Source organism: Oncorhynchus nerka, linkage group LG14 (genome assembly GCF_034236695.1).
Source record: "Oncorhynchus nerka isolate Pitt River linkage group LG14, Oner_Uvic_2.0, whole genome shotgun sequence".
NCBI classification, from domain to species: Eukaryota; Metazoa; Chordata; class Actinopteri; order Salmoniformes; family Salmonidae; genus Oncorhynchus; species Oncorhynchus nerka.
In genome coordinates this window covers 100,422,511-100,447,581 of record NC_088409.1, presented here as the reverse complement: position 1 = coordinate 100,447,581, position 25,071 = coordinate 100,422,511, and the positions used below count along the sequence as shown (strand labels likewise).

At 40.3% G+C, this 25,071-nt stretch overlaps 1 protein-coding gene across 1 annotated transcript in view; it reads left to right on the top strand.

Moving 5' to 3' along the window:
* Positions 1-25,071, top strand: part of st14a (ST14 transmembrane serine protease matriptase a) — a 78,052-nt gene that overhangs the window by 44,074 nt on the left and 8,907 nt on the right. The window contains exons 8-14 of the mRNA XM_065000638.1: positions 1,306-1,409; positions 15,337-15,449; positions 18,078-18,211; positions 20,718-20,822; positions 20,953-21,060; positions 21,227-21,343; positions 22,841-22,966. Of these exons, the coding sequence (XP_064856710.1) occupies positions 1,306-1,409; positions 15,337-15,449; positions 18,078-18,211; positions 20,718-20,822; positions 20,953-21,060; positions 21,227-21,343; positions 22,841-22,966 (807 nt within the window). The remainder of the gene's footprint in view (positions 1-1,305; positions 1,410-15,336; positions 15,450-18,077; positions 18,212-20,717; positions 20,823-20,952; positions 21,061-21,226; positions 21,344-22,840; positions 22,967-25,071) is intronic.

Genomic DNA, 25,071 nt, shown 5'->3' with positions numbered 1-25,071 from the left:
CTACTTCCATTACTACTACTACTACTAATCTACTTCCATTACTAACCTACTACTAACCTACTTCCATTACTAACCTACTACTACTAACCTACTTCCATTACTAACCTACTACTACTAACCTACTTCCATTACTAACCTACTACTACTAACCTACTTCCATTACTAACCTACTACTACTAACCTACTTCCATTACTAACCTACTACTACTAACCTACTTCCATTACTAACCTACTACTACTAACCTACTTCCATTACTAACCTACTACTACTAACCTACTTCCATTACTAACCTACTACTACTAACCTACTTCCATTACTAACCTACTACTACTAACCTACTTCCATTACTAACCTACTACTACTAACCTACTTCCATTACTAACCTACTACTACTAACCTACTTCCATTACTAACCTACTACTACTAACCTACTTCCATTACTAACCTACTACTACTAACCTACTTCCATTACTAACCTACTACTACTAACCTACTTCCATTACTAACCTACTACTACTAACCTACTTCCATTACTAACCTACTACTACTAACCTACTTCCATTACTAACCTACTACTACTAACCTACTTCCATTACTAACCTACTACTACTAACCTACTTCCATTACTAACCTACTACTACTAACCTACTTCCATTACTAACCTACTACTACTAACCTACTTCCATTACTAACCTACTACTACTAACCTACTTCCATTACTAACCTACTACTACAGTACTTCTACTATTACTACTGCTACTACAGTACTACTACTGCTACTACAGTGCTACTACTACTACTGCTGCTACTACAGTAGTACTACTACTAACCTACTACTGCTATTACAGTACTACTACTACTAACCTACTACTACTACTAACCTACTACTACTACTAACCTACTACTGCTATTACAGTACTACTACTAACCTACTGCTATTACAGTACTACTACTCACCTACTGCTAGAGTTTTTCCTGGTTAAGTCACATGGTGAGGAATCGTCTGGCCCTTATCTAGTATTTATCTATCTTATCTAGTATTTATCTATCTTATCTAGTATTTATCTATCTTATCTAGTATTTATCTATCTTATCTAGTATTTATCTATCTTATCTAGTATCTATCTTATCTAGTATTTATCTATCTTATCTAGTATCTATCTTATCTAGTATCTATCTTATCTAGTATTTATCTATCTTATCTAGTATCTATCTTATCTAGTATCTATCTTATCTAGTATTTATCTATCTTATCTAGTATTTAATCATGTTTGATTTGTCTGTTGTCTGTGATTTGTTTTTAGAGCTGGCATGTGGTGGCCAGCTATCAGGAGAGACGGGGCTTTTCACATCCCCAAACTACCCCAACTACTATGCTCCCAACACCAAATGTGAATGGAATATACAGGTGAGGAAGTGTTTTATACTGTACTGGGTTACAACATAGTGAAGTGTTTTATACTGTACTGGGTTACAACATAGTGAAGTGTTTTATACTGTACTGGGTTACAACATAGTGAAGTGTTTTATACTGGGGTTACAACATAGTGAAGTGTTTTATACTGGGGTTACAACTCAGTGAAGTGTTTTATACTGGGGTTACAACACAGTGAAGTGTTTTATACTGGGGTTACAACACAGTGAAGTGTTTTATACTGGGGTTACAACATAGTGAAGTGTTTTATACTGTACTGGGGTTACAACACAGTGAAGTGTTTTATACTGGGGTTACAACATAGTGAAGTGTTTTATACTGGGGTTACAACATAGTGAAGTGTTTTATACTGTACTGGGGTTACAACACAGTGAAGTGTTTTATACTGGGGTTACAACATAGTGAAGTGTTTTATACTGGGGTTACAACATAGTGAAGTGTTTTATACTGGGGTTACAACATAGTGAAGTGTTTTATACTGTACTGGGGTTACAACACAGTGAAGTGTTTTATACTGTACTGGGTTACAACACAGTGAAGTGTTTTATACTGGGGTTACAACATAGTGAAGTGTTTTATACTGTACTGGGTTACAACACAGTGAAGTGTTTTATACTGTACTGGGTTACAACACAGTGAAGTGTTTTATACTGTACTGGGTTACAACACAGTGAAGTGTTTTATACTGGGGTTACAACATAGTGAAGTGTTTTATACTGGGGTTACAACTCAGTGAAGTGTTTTATACTGGGGTTACAACACAGTGAAGTGTTTTATACTGGGGTTACAACACAGTGAAGTGTTTTATACTGGGGTTACAACATAGTGAAGTGTTTTATACTGGGGTTACAACATAGTGAAGTGTTTTATACTGGGGTTACAACATAGTGAAGTGTTTTATACTGTACTGGGGTTACAACATAGTGAAGTGTTTTATACTGGGGTTACAACACAGTGAAGTGTTTTATACTGGGGTTACAACATAGTGAAGTGTTTTATACTGTACTGGGTTACAACATAGTGAAGTGTTTTATACTGTACTGGGTTACAACATAGTGAAGTGTTTTATAAGTGTTTACAACATATACTGTTTTATACTGGGGTTACAACACAGTGAAGTGTTTTATACTGGGGTTACAACACAGTGAAGTGTTTTATACTGTACTGGGTTACAACACAGTGAAGTGTTTTATACTGTACTGGGTTACAACACAGTGAAGTGTTTTATACTGTACTGGGTTACAACACAGTGAAGTGTTTTATACTGGGGTTACAACACAGTGAAGTGTTTTATACTGGGGTTACAACATAGTGAAGTGTTTTATACTGTACTGGGTTACAACACAGTGAAGTGTTTTATACTGTACTGGGTTACAACACAGTGAAGTGTTTTATACTGGGGTTACAACATAGTGAAGTGTTTTATACTGGGGTTACAACTCAGTGAAGTGTTTTATACTGGGGTTACAACACAGTGAAGTGTTTTATACTGGGGTTACAACACAGTGAAGTGTTTTATACTGGGGTTACAACATAGTGAAGTGTTTTATACTGGGGTTACAACATAGTGAAGTGTTTTATACTGGGGTTACAACATAGTGAAGTGTTTTATACTGGGGTTACAACATAGTGAAGTGTTTTATACTGTACTGGGGTTACAACATAGTGAAGTGTTTTATACTGTACTGGGTTACAACACAGTGAAGTGTTTTATACTGTACTGGGTTACAACACAGTGAAGTGTTTTATACTGGGGTTACAACAGTGAAGTGTTTTATACTGGGGTTACAACATAGTGAAGTGTTTTGTACTGGGGTTACAACACAGTGAAGTGTTTTATACTGTACTGGGTTACAACCTAGTGAAGTGTTTTATACTGTACTGGGTTACAACATAGTGAAGTGTTTTATACTGGGGTTACAACATAGTGAAGTGTTTTATACTGTACTGGGTTACAACATAGTGAAGTGTTTTATACTGTACTGGGGTTACAACATAGTGAAGTGTTTTATACTGGGGTTACAACATAGTGAAGTGTTTTATACTGGGGTTACAACATAGTGAAGTGTTTTATACTGGGGTTACAACATAGTGAAGTGTTTTATACTGGGGTTACAACATAGTGAAGTGTTTTATACTGTACTGGGGTTACAACACAGTGAAGTGTTTTATACTGTACTGGGGTTACAACACAGTGAAGTGTTTTATACTGGGGTTACAACACAGTGAAGTGTTTTATACTGTACTGGGGTTACAACACAGTGAAGTGTTTTATACTGGGGTTACAACATAGTGAAGTGTTTTATACTGTACTGGGGTTACAACACAGTGAAGTGTTTTATACTGTACTGGGGTTACAACACAGTGAAGTGTTTTATACTGGGTTACAACACAGTGAAGTGTTTTATACTGGGTTACAACACAGTGAAGTGTTTTATACTGGGTTACAACACAGTGAAGTGTTTTATACTGGGTTACAACACAGTGAAGTGTTTTATACTGGGTTACAACATAGTGAAGTGTTTTATACTGGGGTTACAACATAGTGAAGTGTTTTATACTGTACTGGGGTTACAACACAGTGAAGTGTTTTATACTGTACTGGGGTTACAACACAGTGAAGTGTTTTATACTGGGTTTTGTTTTATACTGGGTTACAACATAGTGAAGTGTTTTATACTGGGGTTACAACATAGTGAAGTGTTTTATACTGGGGTTACAACATAGTGAAGTGTTTTATACTGGGGTTACAACACAGTGAAGTGTTTTATACTGGGGTTACAACACAGTGAAGTGTTTTATACTGGGGTTACAACATAGTGAAGTGTTTTATACTGGGGTTACAACATAGTGAAGTGTTTTATACTGGGGTTACAACATAGTGAAGTGTTTTATACTGGGGTTACAACATAGTGAAGTGTTTTTATACTGGGGTTACAAACATAGTGTTTTATACTGGGGAAGTGTTTTATACTGTACTGGGGTTACAACATAGTGAAGTGTTTTATACTGGGGTTACAACACAGTGAAGTGTTTTATACTGGGGTTACAACATAGTGAAGTGTTTTATACTGGGGTTACAACATAGTGAAGTGTTTTATACTGTACTGGGTTACAACATAGTGAAGTGTTTTATACTGTACTGGGTTACAACATAGTGAAGTGTTTTATACTGTACTGGGTTACAACACAGTGAAGTGTTTTATACTGGGGTTACAACACAGTGAAGTGTTTTATACTGGGGTTACAACACAGTGAAGTGTTTTATACTGTACTGGGTTACAACACAGTGAAGTGTTTTATACTGTACTGGGTTACAACACAGTGAAGTGTTTTATACTGTACTGGGTTACAACACAGTGAAGTGTTTTATACTGGGGTTACAACATAGTGAAGTGTTTTATACTGTACTGGGTTACAACACAGTGAAGTGTTTTATACTGTACTGGGTTACAACACAGTGAAGTGTTTTATACTGGGGTTACAACACAGTGAAGTGTTTATATACTGGGGTTACAACTGGGGTTTTTACAACACAGTGAAGTGTTTTATACTGGGGTTACAACACAGTGAAGTGTTTTATACTGGGGTTACAACACAGTGAAGTGTTTTATACTGGGGTTACAACACAGTGAAGTGTTTTATACTGGGGTTACAACACAGTGAAGTGTTTTATACTGTACTGGGGTTACAACATAGTGAAGTGTTTTATACTGGGTTACAACACAGTGAAGTGTTTTATACTGTACACAGTGAAGTGTTACAACACAGTGAAGTGTTTTATACTGGGGTTACAACACAGTGAAGTGTTTTATACTGGGGTTACAACAGTGAAGTGTTTTATACTGGGGTTACAACATAGTGAAGTGTTTTATACTGGGGTTACAACACAGTGAAGTGTTTTATACTGGGGTTACAACATAGTGAAGTGTTTTATACTGTACTGGGTTACAACATAATGAAGTGTTTTATACTGTACTGGGTTACAACACAGTGAAGTGTTTTATACTGGGGTTACAACATAGTGAAGTGTTTTATACTGGGGTTACAACTCAGTGAAGTGTTTTATACTGGGGTTACAACACAGTGAAGTGTTTTATACTGGGGTTACAACACAGTGAAGTGTTTTATACTGGGGTTACAACACAGTGAAGTGTTTTATACTGGGGTTACAACACAGTGAAGTGTTTTATACTGGGGTTACAACACAGTGAAGTGTTTTATACTGGGGTTACAACATAGTGAAGTGTTTTATACTGGGGTTACAACATAGTGAAGTGTTTTATACTGTACTGGGGTTACAACATAGTGAAGTGTTTTATACTGGGTTACAACACAGTGAAGTGTTTTATACTGTACTGGGTTACAACACAGTGAAGTGTTTTATACTGGGGTTACAACACAGTGAAGTGTTTTATACTGGGGTTACAACACAGTGAAGTGTTTTATACTGGGGTTACAACACAGTGAAGTGTTTTATACTGGGGTTACAACACAGTGAAGTGTTTTATACTGGGGTTACAACATAGTGAAGTGTTTTATACTGTACTGGGGTTACAACATAGTGAAGTGTTTTATACTGGGTTACAACACAGTGAAGTGTTTTATACTGTACTGGGTTACAACACAGTGAAGTGTTTTATACTGGGGTTACAACACAGTGAAGTGTTTTATACTGGGGTTACAACACAGTGAAGTGTTTTATACTGGGGTTACAACACAGTGAAGTGTTTTATACTGGGGTTACAACATAGTGAAGTGTTTTATACTGTACTGGGTTACAACATAGTGAAGTGTTTTATACTGGGGTTACAACACAGTGAAGTGTTTTATACTGGGGTTACAACACAGTGAAGTGTTTTATACTGTACTGGGTTACAACATAGTGAAGTGTTTTATACTGTACTGGGTTACAACACAGTGAAGTGTTTTATACTGTACTGGGTTACAACACAGTGAAGTGTTTTATACTGTACTGGGTTACAACACAGTGAAGTGTTTTATACTGGGGTTACAACATAGTGAAGTGTTTTATACTGTACTGGGTTACAACATAGTGAAGTGTTTTATACTGTACTGGGTTACAACACAGTGAAGTGTTTTATACTGGGGTTACAACATAGTGAAGTGTTTTATACTGGGGTTACAACTCAGTGAAGTGTTTTATACTGGGGTTACAACACAGTGAAGTGTGAAGTGAAGTGTTTTATACTGGGGTTACAACATAGTGAAGTGTTTTATACTGGGGTTACAACATAGTGAAGTGTTTTATACTGGGGTTACAACATAGTGAAGTGTTTTATACTGGTTACAACACAGTGAAGTGTTTTACAACATAGTGAAGTGTTTTATACTGTACTGGGGTTACAACATAGTGAAGTGTTTTATACTGTTACTGGGTTACAAACAGTGAAGTGTTTTATACTGTACTGGGTTACAACACAGTGAAGTGTTTTATACTGGGGTTACAACAGTGAAGTGTTTTATACTGGGGTTACAAATAGTGAAGTGTTTTGTAGTGTTTTGTACTGGGGTTACAACACAGTGAAGTGTTTTATACTGTACTGGGTTACAACCTAGTGAAGTGTTTTATACTGTACTGGGTTACAACATAGTGAAGTGTTTTATACTGGGGTTACAACATAGTGAAGTGTTTTATACTGTACTGGGTTACAACATAGTGAAGTGTTTTATACTGTACTGGGGTTACAACATAGTGAAGTGTTTTATACTGGGGTTACAACATAGTGAAGTGTTTTATACTGGGGTTACAACATAGTGAAGTGTTTTATACTGTACTGGGGTTACAACATAGTGAAGTGTTTTATACTGGGGTTACAACATAGTGAAGTGTTTTATACTGTACTGGGGTTACAACACAGTGAAGTGTTTTATACTGTACTGGGGTTACAACACAGTGAAGTGTTTTATACTGGGGTTACAACACAGTGAAGTGTTTTATACTGTACTGGGGTTACAACACAGTGAAGTGTTTTATACTGGGGTTACAACATAGTGAAGTGTTTTATACTGTACTGGGGTTACAACACAGTGAAGTGTTTTATACTGGGGTTACAACACAGTGAAGTGTTTTATACTGTACTGGGTTACAACACAGTGAAGTGTTTTATACTGGGGTTACAACACAGTGAAGTGTTTTATACTGGGTTACAACACAGTGAAGTGTTTTATACTGGGTTACAACACAGTGAAGTGTGTTACAGTGTTTTATACTGTTACAACATAGTGAAGTGTTTTATACTGGGGTTACAACATAGTGAAGTGTTTTATACTGTACTGGGGTTACAACACAGTGAAGTGTTTTATACTGTACTGGGGTTACAACACAGTGAAGTGTTTTATACTGGGTTACAACACAGTGAAGTGTTTTATACTGGGTTACAACATAGTGAAGTGTTTTATACTGGGGTTACAACATAGTGAAGTGTTTTATACTGTACTGGGGTTACAACATAGTGAAGTGTTTTATACTGGGGTTACAACACAGTGAAGTGTTTTATACTGGGGTTACAACATAGTGAAGTGTTTTATACTGGGGTTACAACATAGTGAAGTGTTTTATACTGGGGTTACAACATAGTGAAGTGTTTTATACTGGGGTTACAACATAGTGAAGTGTTTTATACTGGGGTTACAACATAGTGAAGTGTTTTATACTGGGGTTACAACATAGTGAAGTGTTTTATACTGTACTGGGGTTACAACATAGTGAAGTGTTTTATACTGGGGTTACAACACAGTGAAGTGTTTTATACTGGGGTTACAACATAGTGAAGTGTTTTATACTGGGGTTACAACATAGTGAAGTGTTTTATACTGTACTGGGTTACAACATAGTGAAGTGTTTTATACTGTACTGGGTTACAACATAGTGAAGTGTTTTATACTGTACTGGGTTACAACATAGTGAAGTGTTTTATACTGGGGTTACAACACAGTGAAGTGTTTTATACTGGGGTTACAACACAGTGAAGTGTTTTATACTACTGGGGTTACAACACAGTGAAGTGTGAAGTGTTTTATACTGTACTGGGTTACAACACAGTGAAGTGTTTTATACTGTACTGGGTTACAACACAGTGAAGTGTTTTATACTGTACTGGGTTACAACACAGTGAAGTGTTTTATACTGTACTGGGTTACAACACAGTGAAGTGTTTTATACTGTACTGGGTTACAACACAGTGAAGTGTTTTATACTGGGGTTACAACACAGTGAAGTGTTTTTACTGGGGTTACAGTGAAGTGTTTTATACTGGGGTTACAACACAGTGAAGTGTTTTATACTGGGGTTACAACACAGTGAAGTGTTTTATACTGGGGTTACAACACAGTGAAGTGTTTTATACTGGGGTTACAACACAGTGAAGTGTTTTATACTGGGGTTACAACATAGTGAAGTGTTTTATACTGTACTGGGGTTACAACATAGTGAAGTGTTTTATACTGGGTTACAACACAGTGAAGTGTTTTATACTGTACTGGGTTACAACACAGTGAAGTGTTTTATACTGGGGTTACAACACAGTGAAGTGTTTTATACTGGGGTTACAACAGTGAAGTGTTTTATACTGGGGTTACAACATAGTGAAGTGTTTTATACTGGGGTTACAACACAGTGAAGTGTTTTATACTGGGGTTACAACATAGTGAAGTGTTTTATACTGTACTGGGTTACAACATAATGAAGTGTTTTATACTGTACTGGGTTACAACACAGTGAAGTGTTTTATACTGGGGTTACAACATAGTGAAGTGTTTTATACTGGGGTTACAACTCAGTGAAGTGTTTTATACTGGGGTTACAACACAGTGAAGTGTTTTATACTGGGGTTACAACACAGTGAAGTGTTTTATACTGGGGTTACAACACAGTGAAGTGTTTTATACTGGGGTTACAACACAGTGAAGTGTTTTATACTGGGGTTACAACACAGTGAAGTGTTTTTTTATACTGGGGTTACAACATAGTGAAGTGTTTTATACTGGGGTTACAACATAGTGAAGTGTTTTATACTGTACTGGGGTTACAACATAGTGAAGTGTTTTATACTGGGTTACAACACAGTGAAGTGTTTTATACTGTACTGGGTTACAACACAGTGAAGTGTTTTATACTGGGGTTACAACACAGTGAAGTGTTTTATACTGGGGTTACAACACAGTGAAGTGTTTTATACTGGGGTTACAACACAGTGAAGTGTTTTATACTGGGGTTACAACACAGTGAAGTGTTTTATACTGGGGTTACAACATAGTGAAGTGTTTTTATACTGGGGTTACAACATAGTGAAGTGTTTTATACTGGGTTACAACACAGTGAAGTGTTTTATACTGTACTGGGTTACAACACAGTGAAGTGTTTTATACTGGGGTTACAACACAGTGAAGTGTTTTATACTGGGGTTACAACACAGTGAAGTGTTTTATACTGGGGTTACAACACAGTGAAGTGTTTTATACTGGGGTTACAACATAGTGAAGTGTTTTATACTGTACTGGGGTTACAACATAGTGAAGTGTTTTATACTGGGGTTACAACACAGTGAAGTGTTTTATACTGTACTGGGTTACAACACAGTGAAGTGTTTTATACTGGGGTTACAACAGTGAAGTGTTTTATACTGGGGTTACAACATAGTGAAGTGTTTTGTACTGGGGTTACAACATAGTGAAGTGTTTTGTACTGGGGTTACAACACAGTGAAGTGTTTTATACTGTACTGGGTTACAACATAGTGAAGTGTTTTATACTGTACTGGGTTACAACATAGTGAAGTGTTTTATACTGTACTGGGTTACAACACAGTGAAGTGTTTTATACTGGGGTTACAACACAGTGAAGTGTTTTATACTGGGGTTACAACAGTGAAGTGTTTTATACTGGGGTTACAACATAGTGAAGTGTTTTATACTGGGGTTACAACATAGTGAAGTGTTTTGTACTGGGGTTACAACACAGTGAAGTGTTTTATACTGTACTGGGTTACAACATAGTGAAGTGTTTTATACTGTACTGGGTTACAACATAGTGAAGTGTTTTATACTGGGGTTACAACACAGTGAAGTGTTTTATACTGGGGTTACAACACAGTGAAGTGTTTTATACTGGGGTTACAACACAGTGAAGTGTTTTATACTGTACTGGGTTACAACACAGTGAAGTGTTTTATACTGTACTGGGTTACAACACAGTGAAGTGTTTTATACTGGGGTTACAACATAGTGAAGTGTTTTATACTGGGGTTACAACATCAGTGAAGTGTTTTATACTGGGGTTACAACACAGTGAAGTGTTTTATACTGGGGTTACAACACAGTGAAGTGTTTTATACTGGGGTTACAACATAGTGAAGTGTTTTATACTGGGGTTACAACATAGTGAAGTGTTTTATACTGTACTGGGGTTACAACATAGTGAAGTGTTTTATACTGGGTTACAACACAGTGAAGTGTTTTATACTGTACTGGGTTACAACACAGTGAAGTGTTTTATACTGGGGTTACAACACAGTGAAGTGTTTTATACTGGGGTTACAACAGTGAAGTGTTTTATACTGGGGTTACAACATAGTGAAGTGTTTTATACTGGGGTTACAACATAGTGAAGTGTTTTATACTGGGGTTACAACATAGTGAAGTGTTTTATACTGGGGTTACAACATAGTGAAGTGTTTTATACTGTACTGGGTTACAACATAGTGAAGTGTTTTTACAACACAGTGAAGTGTTTTATACTGGGGTTACAACACAGTGAAGTGTTTTATACTGGGGTTACAACACAGTGAAGTGTTTTATACTGTACTGGGTTACAACATAGTGAAGTGTTTTATACTGTACTGGGTTACAACACAGTGAAGTGTTTTATACTGTACTGGGTTACAACACAGTGAAGTGTTTTATACTGGAAGTGTTTTTACTGGGGTTACAACACAGTGAAGTGTTTTATACTGGGGTTACAACACAGTGAAGTGTTTTATACTGGGGTTACTGAAGGAAGTGTTTTATACTGGGGTTACAACATAGTGAAGTGTTTTTTTACTGGGGTTACAACACAGTGAAGTGTTTTATACTGGGGTTACAACATAGTGAAGTGTTTTATACTGGGGTTACAACACAGTGAAGTGTTTTATACTGGGGTTACAACATAGTGAAGTGTTTTATACTGGGGTTACAACATAGTGAAGTGTTTTATACTGTACTGGGGTTACAACATAGTGAAGTGTTTTATACTGGGGTTACAACACAGTGAAGTGTTTTATACTGGGGTTACAACATAGTGAAGTGTTTTATACTGGGGTTACAACTCAGTGAAGTGTTTTATACTGGGGTTACAACATAGTGAAGTGTTTTATACTGTACTGGGGTTACAACATAGTGAAGTGTTTTATACTGGGGTTACAACATAGTGAAGTGTTTTATACTGGGGTTACAACATAGTGAAGTGTTTTATACTGGGGTTACAACATAGTGAAGTGTTTTATACTGTACTGGGGTTACAACATAGTGAAGTGTTTTATACTGGGGTTACAACACAGTGAAGTGTTTTATACTGGGGTTACAACATAGTGAAGTGTTTTATACTGTACTGGGTTACAACACAGTGAAGTGTTTTATACTGGGGTTACAACATAGTGAAGTGTTTTATACTGTACTGGGTTACAACATAGTGAAGTGTTTTATACTGTACTGGGTTACAACATAGTGAAGTGTTTTATACTGGGGTTACAACACAGTGAAGTGTTTTATACTGGGGTTACAACACAGTGAAGTGTTTTATACTGGGGTTACAACACAGTGAAGTGTTTTATACTGTACTGGGTTACAACACAGTGAAGTGTTTTATACTGTACTGGGTTACAACACAGTGAAGTGTTTTATAGTTACAACACAGTGAAGTGAAGTGTTTTATACTGTACTGGGTTACAACACAGTGAAGTGTTTTATACTGTACTGGGTTACAACACAGTGAAGTGTTTTATACTGTACTGGGTTACAACACAGTGAAGTGTTTTATACTGGGGTTACAACATAGTGAAGTGTTTTATACTGGGGTTACAACTCAGTGAAGTGTTTTATACTGGGGTTACAACACAGTGAAGTGTTTTATACTGGGGTTACAACACAGTGAAGTGTTTTATACTGGGGTTACAACATAGTGAAGTGTTTTATACTGGGGTTACAACATAGTGAAGTGTTTTATACTGGGGTTACAACACAGTGAAGTGTTTTATACTGGGGTTACAACACAGTGAAGTGTTTTATACTGGGGTTACAACACAGTGAAGTGTTTTATACTGGGGTTACAACACAGTGAAGTGTTTTATACTGGGGTTACAACACAGTGAAGTGTTTTATACTGGGGTTACAACATAGTGAAGTGTTTTATACTGGGGTTACAACATAGTGAAGTGTTTTATACTGTACTGGGGTTACAACACAGTGAAGTGTTTTATACTGTACTGGGGTTACAACATAGTGAAGTGTTTTATACTGGGTTACAACACAGTGAAGTGTTTTATACTGGGGTTACAACACAGTGAAGTGTTTTATACTGGGGTTACAACACAGTGAAGTGTTTTATACTGGGGTTACAACATAGTGAAGTGTTTTGTACTGGGGTTACAACACAGTGAAGTGTTTTATACTGTACTGGGTTACAACATAGTGAAGTGTTTTATACTGTACTGGGTTACAACATAGTGAAGTGTTTTATACTGTACTGGGTTACAACACAGTGAAGTGTTTTATACTGGGGTTACAACACAGTGAAGTGTTTTATACTGGGGTTACAACAGTGAAGTGTTTTATACTGGGGTTACAACATAGTGAAGTGTTTTGTACTGGGGTTACAACATAGTGAAGTGTTTTGTACTGGGGTTACAACACAGTGAAGTGTTTTATACTGTACTGGGTTACAACACAGTGAAGTGTTTTATACTGTACTGGGTTACAACATAGTGAAGTGTTTTATACTGGGGTTACAACACAGTGAAGTGTTTTATACTGTACTGGGTTACAACACAGTGAAGTGTTTTATACTGTACTGGGTTACAACACAGTGAAGTGTTTTATACTGGGGTTACAACATAGTGAAGTGTTTTATACTGGGGTTACAACTCAGTGAAGTGTTTTATACTGGGGTTACAACACAGTGAAGTGTTTTATACTGGGGTTACAACACAGTGAAGTGTTTTATACTGGGGTTACAACATAGTGAAGTGTTTTATACTGGGGTTACAACATAGTGAAGTGTTTTATACTGGGGTTACAACACAGTGAAGTGTTTTATACTAGTGAAGTGTTTTTACAACACAGTGAAGTGTTTTATACTGGGGTTACAACACAGTGAAGTGTTTTATACTGGGGTTACAACACAGTGAAGTGTTTTATACTGGGGTTACAACATAGTGAAGTGTTTTATACTGGGGTTACAACATAGTGAAGTGTTTTATACTGGGGTTACAACATAGTGAAGTGTTTTATACTGGGGTTACAACACAGTGAAGTGTTTTATACTGGGGTTACAACATAGTGAAGTGTTTTATACTGTACTGGGGTTACAACACAGTGAAGTGTTTTATACTGTACTGGGTTACAACACAGTGAAGTGTTTTATACTGTACTGGGTTACAACACAGTGAAGTGTTTTATACTGGGGTTACAACACAGTGAAGTGTTTTATACTGGGGTTACAACACAGTGAAGTGTTTTATACTGGGGTTACAACACAGTGAAGTGTTTTATACTGGGGTTACAACACAGTGAAGTGTTTTATACTGGGGTTACAACATAGTGAAGTGTTTTATACTGGGGTTACAACATAGTGAAGTGTTTTATACTGGGGTTACAACACAGTGAAGTGTTTTATACTGGGGTTACAACACAGTGAAGTGTTTTATACTGGGGTTACAACATAGTGAAGTGTTTTATACTGGGGTTACAACATAGTGAAGTGTTTTATACTGGGGTTACAACACAGTGAAGTGTTTTATACTGTACTGGGTTACAACACAGTGAAGTGTTTTATACTGGGGTTACAACACAGTGAAGTGTTTTATACTGGGGTTACAACACAGTGAAGTGGGGTTACAAACAGTGAAGTGTTTTATACTGGGGTTACAACATAGTGAAGTGTTTTATACTGTACTGGGGTTACAACATAGTGAAGTGTTTTATACTGGGGTTACAACATAGTGAAGTGTTTTATACTGGGGTTACAACATAGTGAAGTGTTTTATACTGTACTGGGGTTACAACATAGTGAAGTGTTTTATACTGGGGTTACAACACAGTGAAGTGTTTTATACTGGGGTTACAACACAGTGAAGTGTTTTATACTGGGGTTACAACACAGTGAAGTGTTTTATACTGGGGTTACAACACAGTGAAGTGTTTTATACTGGGGTTACAACACAGTGAAGTGTTTTATACTGGGGTTACAACATAGTGAAGTGTTTTATACTGGGGTTACAACACAGTGAAGTGTTTTATACTGGGGTTACAACACAGTGAAGTGTTTTATACTGTACTGGGGTTACAACACAGTGAAGTGTTTTATACTGTACTGGGGTTACAACATAGTGAAGTGTTTTATACTGGGGTTACAACATAGTGAAGTGTTTTATACTGTACTGGGGTTACAACATAGTGAAGTGTTTTATACTGGGGTTACAACATAGTGAAGTGTTTTATACTGGGGTTACAACACAGTGAAGTGTTTTATACTGGGGTTACAACACAGTGAAGTGTTTGACTGATTTATTTGATAATCTAATAGTCAGATATTGAGGCCTTCAGAATTTATATATTGACTGATAGAGGTTTTGTATCAGGCTAAGTGTGTGTATAATGTTTGACTGTACTATGCCCCCCCCCAGGTCCCTGCTGGTAAGTCAGTGAAGGTCAAGTTCAGTACATTCCTGTTATCAGAGCTGGGTCAGGAGAACACGAAGGACTGTAACAAGGACTATGTAGAGATCAACAACAAGAGGTGAGATGTTTGAGAAGCACTTCCCCCTTCTCACCCTGCACCTCCCCTACTGTGTTACCTCACTCTGCACCTCCCCTACTGTATTACCTCACCCTGCACCTCCCCCTACTGTATTACCTCACCCTGCACCTCCCCTGCTGTATTACCTCACTCTGCACCTCCCCTACTGTATTACCTCACGCTGCACCTCCCCTACTGTATTACCTCACCCTGCACCTCCCCTACTGTATTACCTCACCCTGCACCTCCCCTACTGTATTACCTCACCCTGCACCTCCCCTACTGTATTACCTCACACTGCACCTCCCCTACTGTATTACCTCCCCCTGCACCTCCCCCTGCTGTATTACCTCCCCCTGCACCTCCCCTACTGTATTACCTCACACTGCACCTCCCCTACTGTATTACCTCACCCTGCACCTCCCCTACTGTATTACCTCACCCTGCACCTCCCCTACTGTATTACCTCACCCTGCACCTCCCCTACTGTATTACCTCACCCTGCACCTCCCCCTGCTGTATTACCTCACCCTGCACCTCCCCCTGCTGTATTACCTCACCCTGCACCTCCCCCTGCTGTATTACCTCACCCTGCACCTCCCCCTACTGTATTACCTCACACTGCACCTCCCCCTACTGTATTACCTCACCCTGCACCTCCCCATTCACTCACCCTAATTCCAGACAGGACAATGGCAACAACAAACAAAACAAGATATACACACACAGCATGATCAGCTAGCTTAATGTGAATTGTAATAATCTAGCTAGCCTGCTGGTTTAACAGGCAAAAATAACCTAAAACGAATGTTATGCAAGGTACCTGCCTCTAGAAAGAATTCAGACCCCTTTTCAAATGTTGTGTTAAAGCCTGAATTTAAAATGGATTAAAAAATTAGGAGCTTTATGGGCCTGGTTCCTCGGCCACTGGCCTGCTTTATGGGCCTGGTTCCTCAGCAACTGGCCTGCTTTATGGGCCTGGTTCCTCAGCAACTGGCCTGCTTTATGGGCCTGGTTCCTCAGCAACTGGCCTGCTTTATGGGCCTGGTTCCTCAGCAACTGGCCTGCTTTATGGGCCTGGTTCCTCAGCAACTGGCCTGCTTTATGGGCCTGGTTCCTCAGCAACTGGCCTGCTTTATGGGCCTGGTTCCTCAGCAACTGGCCTGCTTTATGGGCCTGGTTCCTCAGCAACTGGCCTGCTTTATGGGCCTGGTTCCTCAGCAACTGGCCTGCTTTATGGGCCTGGTTCCTCAGCAACTGGCATGCTTTATGGGCCTGGTTCCTCAGCAACTGGCCTGCTTTATGGGCCTGGTTCCTCAGCAACTGGCCTGCTTTATGGGCCTGGTTCCTCAGCAACTGGCCTGCTTTATGGGCCTGGTTCCTCAGCAACTGGCCTGCTTTATGGGCCTGGTTCCTCAGCAACTGGCCTGCTTTATGGGCCTGGTTCCTCAGCAACTGGCCTGCTTTATGGGCCTGGTTCCTCAGCAACTGGCCTGCTTTATGGGCCTGGTTCCTCAGCAACTGGCCTGCTTTATGGGCCTGGTTTCTCAGCAACTGGCCTGCTTTATGGGCCTGGTTCCTCAGCAACTGGCCTGCTTTATGGGCCTGGTTCCTCAGCAACTGGCCTGCTTTATGGGCCTGGTTCCTCGGCAACTCGGAACATTCATATTCTACAATAACATGTTTGAACAGAATATAAACTTTCTGCACTTCCCCTTTTCTCCATGTCCCTTTCCATGTCCCTCGGTCCCTTTCCATGTCCCTCGGTCCCTTTCCATGTCCCTCGGTCCCTTTCCATGTCCCTCGGTCCTTTCCATGTCCCTCGGTCACTTTCCATGTCCCTCGGTCCCTTTCCATGTCCCTTTCCTTGTCACTTTACATGTCCATTTCCATGTCCCTCGGTCCCTTTCCATGTCCCTTTCCTTGTCACTTTACATGTCCCTTTCCATGTCCCTTTCCATGTCCCTCAGTCCCTTTCCATGTCCCTTTCCATGTCCCTCAGTCCCTTTCCATGTCCCTCAGTCCCTTTCCATGTCCCTTTCATGTCCCTTTACATGTCCCTCAGTCCCTTTCCATGTCCCTTTCCATGTCCCTCAGTCCCTTTCCATGTCCCTCAGTCCCTTTCCATGTCCCTTTCCATGTCCCTCAGTCCCTTTCCATGTCCCTCAGTCCCTTTCCATGTCCCTCAGTCCCTTGCCATGTCCCTCAGTCCCTTGCCATGTCCCTCAGTCCCTTTCCATGTCCCTCTGTCACTTTCTATGTCCCTCTGTCCCTTTCCATGTCCCTCTGTCCCTTTCCATGTCCCTTTCCATGTCCCTCTGTCCCTTTCCATGTCCCTCTGTCCCTTTCCATGTCCCTCTGTCCCTTTCCATGTCCCGCAGTCCCTTTCCATTTCCCGCAGTCCCTTTCCATTTCCCTTTCCATGTCCCTCTGTCCCTTTCCATGTCCCTCAGTCCCTTTCCATGTCCCTCAGTCCCTCAGTCCCTTTCCATGTCCCTCAGTCCCTTTCCATGTCCCTTTCCTTGTCCCTTTCCATGTCCCTCAGTCCCTTTCCATGTCGCTTTCCATGTCCCTTTCCATGTAGGTATTGTGGAGAGTTGACCTATTATCGTAACGTGTCTGTCTCAGGTATTGTGGAGAACCTTCAACCAGTCCTGTTGTAACCAGTGACACTAACACCATGAAGGTAGTCTTTTACTCCGACGCCTCGTATGTAGACAGAGGATTCAGCGCCACGTACGAGACCTTCGAATCCACGGACCGTAAGTAGAAATCTTGATTGTTCATCAAATCATATTAAGCACTTGGCTCATTGCACAATACAAGACAAGTGATGACCTGAGCATTCACTGACCTGTCCCTGGCCAGTCATATTGGCCAGGTGTTAATGAACTGGCCAGTCATATAGGAGAGGTGTTAATGAACTGGCCAGGTGTTAATGAACTGGCCAGTCATATAGGAGAGGTGTTAATGAGGTGGCCAGGTGTTAATGAACTGGCCAGTCATATAGGAGAGGTGTTAATGAGGTGGCCAGGTGTTAATGAACTGGCCAGTCATATAGGAGAGGTGTTAATGAACTGGCCAGGTGTTAATGAACTGGCCAGTCATATTGGAGAGGTGTTAATGAACTGGCCAGTCATATAGGAGAGGTGTTAATGAACCGGCCAGTCATATTGGAGAGGTGTTAATGAACTGGCCAGTCATATTGGAGAGGTGTTAATGAACTGGCCAGGTGTTAATGAACTGGCCAGTCATATTGGCCAGGTGTTAATGAACTGGCCAGTCATATAGGAGAGTTGTTAATGAACTGGCCAGGTGTTAATGAACTGGCCAGTCATATAGGAGAGGTGTTAATGAACCGGCCAGTCATATTGGAGAGGTGTTAATGAACTGGCCAGTCATATAGGAGAGGTGTTAATGAACTGGCCAGGTGTTAATGAACTGGCCAGTCATATAGGAGAGGTGTTAATGAACCGGCCAGTCATATTGGAGAGGTGTTAATGAACCGGCCAGTCATATTGGAGAGGTGTTAATGAACTGGCCAGTCATATTGGAGAGGTGTTAATGAACTGGCCAGGTGTTAATGAACTGGCAGGTCATATAGGAGAGGTGTTAATGAACCGGCCAGTCATATTGGAGAGGTGTTAATGAACTGGCCAGTCATATAGGAGAGGTGTTAATGAACTGGCCAGTCATATAGGAGAGGTGTTAATGAACTGGCCAGTCATATAGGAGAGGTGTTAATGAACTGGCCAGTCATATTGGAGAGGTGTTAATGAACTGGCCAGTCATATTGGAGAGGTGTTAATGAACCGGCCAGGTGTTAATGAACTGGACAGTCATATTGGAGAGGTGTTAATGAACCGGCCAGTCATATAGGAGAGGTGTTAATGAACTGGCCAGTCATATTGGCCAGGTATTAATGAACTGGCCAGGTGTTAATGAACTGGCCAGTCTTATTGGAGAGGTGTTAATGAACTGGCCAGTCATATTGGCCAGGTATTAATGAACTGGCCAGTCATATTGGCCAGGTGTTAATGAACTGGCCAGGTGTTAATGAACTGGCCAGTCATATTGGCCAGGTGTTAATGAACTGGCCAGTCTTATTGGAGAGGTGTTAATGAACTGGCCAGGTGTTAATGAACTGGCCAGTCATATTGGCCAGGTGTTAATGAACCGGCCAGTCATATTGGAGAGGTGTTAATGAACTGGCCAGGTGTTAATGAACTGGCCAGTCATATAGGAGAGGTGTTAATGAACTGGCCAGTCATATAGGAGAGGTGTTAATGAACCGGCCAGTCATATTGGAGAGGTGTTAATGAACCGGCCAGTCATATTGGAGAGGTGTTAATGAACCGGCCAGTCATATTGGAGAGGTGTTAATGAACTGGCCAGTCATATTGGAGAGGTGTTAATGAACTGGCCAGGTGTTAATGAACTGGCCAGTCATATAGGAGAGGTGTTAATGAACCGGCCAGTCATATTGGAGAGGTGTTAATGAACTGGCCAGTCATATAGGAGAGGTGTTAATGAACTGGCCAGTCATATAGGAGAGGTGTTAATGAACTGGCCAGTCATATAGGAGAGGTGTTAATGAACTGGCCAGTCATATTGGAGAGGTGTTAATGAACTGGCCAGTCATATTGGAGAGGTGTTAATGAACCGGCCAGGTGTTAATGAACTGGACAGTCATATTGGAGAGGTGTTAATGAACCGGCCAGTCATATAGGAGAGGTGTTAATGAACTGGCCAGTCATATTGGCCAGGTATTAATGAACTGGCCAGGTGTTAATGAACTGGCCAGTCTTATTGGAGAGGTGTTAATGAACTGGCCAGTCATATTGGCCAGGTATTAATGAACTGGCCAGTCATATTGGCCAGGTGTTAATGAACTGGCCAGGTGTTAATGAACTGGCCAGTCATATTGGCCAGGTGTTAATGAACTGGCCAGTCTTATTGGAGAGGTGTTAATGAACTGGCCAGGTGTTAATGGACTGGCCAGTCATATTGGCCAGGTGTTAATGAACCGGCCAGTCATATTGGAGAGGTGTTAATGAACTGGCCAGGTGTTAATGAACTGGCCAGTCATATTGGCCAGGTGTTAATGAACTGGCCAGTCTTATTGGAGAGGTGTTAATGAACCGGCCAGTCATATTGGCCAGGTGTTAATGAAATGGCCAGTCAAATTGGAGAGGTGTTAATGAGGTGAGCCTCAGTGCAGCATATTCCTTTAGCTGACTCCTCCCCCTCCTGCCTTTCCATCCCCAGCCTGTCCTAACAAGTTTCAGTGCAACAACCAGCGTTGTGTCAGCGAAGATCTGAAGTGTGACGGCTGGAACGACTGTGGAGATATGAGCGACGAGATGAACTGCAGTGAGTTCTAACAAACTTATTGATCTTTGTCTGGAGAAAACTTTAACGGATATTAGATGGATTAATACTAATGATTGATCGTTGTTTAACGTGTGTGTGTGCGTGTGTGTGTGCGTGCGTGCGCTCGCAGAGTGTGTTTCCACCCAGATCAGCTGTAAGAACGGCCTGTGTAAGCCCCAGTTCTGGGAGTGTGATGGAGTGAACGACTGTGGAGATGACACAGATGAGCAGAACTGTGGTAGGTTTCGCAGGTCTGTCGTCTGATGCCTCAGGCCTGTTGACAGATGGAACAGAAGTCACTCCTGTTTCGAGTTCGCACATTCAGTTACTTTCAGGTGCAGTACTAATGTAATATATATATATATATATATATATATCCAGCGTGTTTTATCATGTCTCCTCAGGTGCTTGTAAAGCGGGGGAGCTGACATGTCAGAACGGAAAGTGTGTGTCGGAGAAGAAACGCTGTGACGACAAGGATGACTGTGGCGACGGGTCAGACGAGAGCGACTGTGGACGAAGTGAGGAAACCTTTCTCTCCGTCGATCAGAATGGGTTTTTTTTTTACAGGTGGATGCAGCCTGAGAACGGATCGGTTGTGTTTCACAGAGCGTATCAGTTCTCTCTTTTTTTTAATCGCAGTAGTATAACCGTGTTGTTGAGGAAGAACTCGTAAGCATTTAAAAGTACTGTTTTTTTTTTTACACCTGCTGTATCCTGTGCACGTCACGAATAAACACCGATTTAATTTTAAATTAATGGGGTTCTGACTCCACCTAGAGTTAATGGGGTTCTGACTCCACCTAGAGTTAATGGGGTTCTGACTCCACCTAGAGTTAATGGGGTTCTGACTCCACCTAGAGTTAATGGGGTTCTGACTCCACCTAGAGTTAATGGGGTTCTGACTCCACCTAGAGTTAATGGGGTTCTGACTCCACCTAGAGTTAATGGGGTTCTGACTCCACCTAGAGTTAATGGGGTTCTGACTCCACCTAGAGTTAATGGGGTTCTGACTCCACCTAGAGTTAATGGGGTTCTGACTCCACCTAGAGTTAATGGGGTTCTGACTCCACCTAGAGTTAATGGGGTTCTGACTCCACCTAGAGTTAATGGGGTTCTGACTCCACCTAGAGTTAATGGGGTTCTGACTCCACCTAGAGTTAATGGGGTTCTGACTCCACCTAGAGTTAATGGGGTTCTGACTCCACCTAGAAGCGAATGGGGTTCTGACTCCACCTAGAAGCGAATGGGGTTCTGACTCCACCAAGAAGCGAATGGGGTTCTGACTCCACCTAGAAGCGAATGGGGTTCTGACTCCACCTAAAGTTAATGGGGTTCTGACTCCACCTAAAGTTAATGGGGTTCTGACTCCACCTAAAGTTAATGGGGTTCTGTAAAGTTAATGGGGTTCTGACTCCACCTAGAAGCTAATGGGGTTCTGACTCCACCTAAAGTTAATGGGGTTCAGACTCCACCTAGAAGTTAATGGGGTTCAGACTCCACCTAGAAGCTAATGGGGTTCTGACTCACCTAAAGTTAATGGGGTTCTGACTCCACCTAAAGTTAATGAGGTTCTGACTCCACCTAAAGTTAATGGGGTTCTGACTCCACCTAAAGTTAATGGGGTTCTGAGTCCACCTAGAAGCGAATGAGGTTCTGACTCCACCTAAAGTTAATGGGGTTCTGACTCCACCTAAAGTTAATGGGGTTCTGACTCCACCTAAAGTTAATGGGGTTCTGACTCCACCTAGAAGCGAATGAGGTTCTGACTCCACCTAAAGTTAATGGGGTTTTGACTCCACCTAAAGTTAATGGGGTTCTGACTCCACCTAAAGTTAATGGGGTTCTGTAAAGTTAATGGGGTTCTGACTCCACCTAAAGTTAATGGGGTTCTGACTCCACCTAAAGTTAATGGGGTTCTGACTCACCTAAAGTTAATGGGGTTCTGACTCCACCTAAAGTTAATGGGGTTCTGACTCCACCTAAAAGTGAATATGGTATTTCTCTCCTCTCCCCAGTTATGAATAATGTGCAGTGTTCTGACTCCACCTATAAGTGTGAGAACAACAAGTGTACCAACAAGGAGAACCCTGAGTGTGATGGAACACCTGACTGTGAGGACCAATCAGATGAGGCCAACTGCGGTAAGACACTCCCTCTGTCCCTTCAACACAACATGGTTCACATAATGACCAGTCATTATATTCTATAGTCCAATACACCATGGTTACCATAATGATCAGTCATTATATTCTATAGTCCAATACACCATGGTTACCATAATGATCAGTCATTATATTCTATAGTCCAATACACCATGGTTACCATAATGACCAGTCATTATATTCTATAGTCCAATACACCATGGTTACCATAATGAGCTGTAACTGTTTAATTACAGATTTATAAACATAGTTTTACTACTTATAACCCCCTTTCTAAATATCTGAATGTAAAATGTATGATTGACTAATTGTTAGTCTCAGTGTAGGAGTCTGTTGTTGACTAATACATTAGTCTCAGTGTAGGAGTCTGTTGTTGACTAATACATTAGTCTCAGTGTAGGAGTCTGTTGTTGACTAATACATTAGTCTCCGTGTAGGAGTCTGTTGTTGACTAAATGTTAGTCTCAGTGTAGGAGTCTGTTGTTGACTAATACATTAGTCTCAGTGTAGGAGTCTGTTGTTGACTAATACATTAGTCTCAGTGTAGGAGTCTGTTGTTGACTAATACATTAGTCTCCGTGTAGGAGTCTTGTTGACTAATACATTAGTCTCCGTGTAGGAGTCTTGTTGACTAATACATTAGTCTCAGTGTAGGAGTCTGTTGTTGACTAATACATTAGTCTCCGTGTAGGAGTCTTGTTGACTAATACATTAGTCTCAGTGTAGGAGTCTGTTGTTGACTAATACATTAGTCTCAGTGTAGGAGTCTGTTGTTGACTAATACATTAGTCTCAGTGTAGGAGTCTGTTGTTGACTAATACATTAGTCTCCGTGTATGAGTCTGTTGTTGACTAAATGTTAGTCTCAGTGTAGGAGTCTGTTGTTGACTAATACATTAGTCTCAGTGTAGGAGTCTGTTGTTGACTAAATGTTAGTCTCAGTGTAGGAGTCTGTTGTTGACTAATACATTAGTCTCAGTGTAGGAGCCTGTTGTTGACTAATACATTAGTCTCAGTGTAGGAGTCTGTTGTTGACTAATTGTTAGTCTCCGTGTAGGAGTCTGTTGTTGACTAATACATTAGTCTCCGTGTAGGAGTCTGTTGTTGACTAATACATTAGTCTCAGTGTAGGAGTCTGTTGTTGACTAAATGTTAGTCTCAGTGTAGGAGTCTTTTGTTGACTAATACATTAGTCTCAGTGTAGGAGTCTGTTGTTGACTAATTGTTAGTCTCAGTGTAGGAGTCTGTTGTTGACTAATTGTTAGTCTCAGTGTAGGAGTCTGTTGTTGACTAATACATTAGTCTCCGTGTAGGAGTCTGTTGTTGACTAAATGTTAGTCTCAGTGTAGGAGTCTGTTGTTGACTAATACATTAGTCTCAGTGTAGGAGTCTTGTTGACTAATACATTAGTCTCAGTGTAGGAGTCTGTTGTTGACTAATACATTAGTCTCAGTGTAGGAGTCTGTTGTTGACTAATACATTAGTCTCCGTGTAGGAGTCTGTTGTTGACTAATACATTAGTCTCCGTGTAGGAGTCTGTTGTTGACTAAATGTTAGTCTCAGTGTAGGAGTCTGTTGTTGACTAATACATTAGTCTCCGTGTAGGAGTCTGTTGTTGACTAAATGTTAGTCTCAGTGTAGGAGTCTGTTGTTGACTAATACATTAGTCTCAGTGTAGGAGTCTGTTGTTGACTAATACATTAGTCTCAGTGTAGGAGTCTGTTGTTGACTAATACATTAGTCTCAGTGTAGGAGTCTGTTGTTGACTAATACATTAGTCTCCGTGTAGGAGTCTGTTGTTGACTAATACATTAGTCTCAGTGTAGGAGTCTGTTGTTGACTAAATGTTAGTCTCAGTGTAGGAGTCTTTTGTTGACTAATACATTAGTCTCAGTGTAGGAGTCTGTTGTTGACTAATTGTTAGTCTCAGTGTAGGAGTCTGTTGTTGACTAATTGTTAGTCTCAGTGTAGGAGTCTGTTGTTGACTAATACATTAGTCTCCGTGTAGGAGTCTGTTGTTGACTAAATGTTAGTCTCAGTGTAGGAGTCTGTTGTTGACTAATACATTAGTCTCCGTGTAGGAGT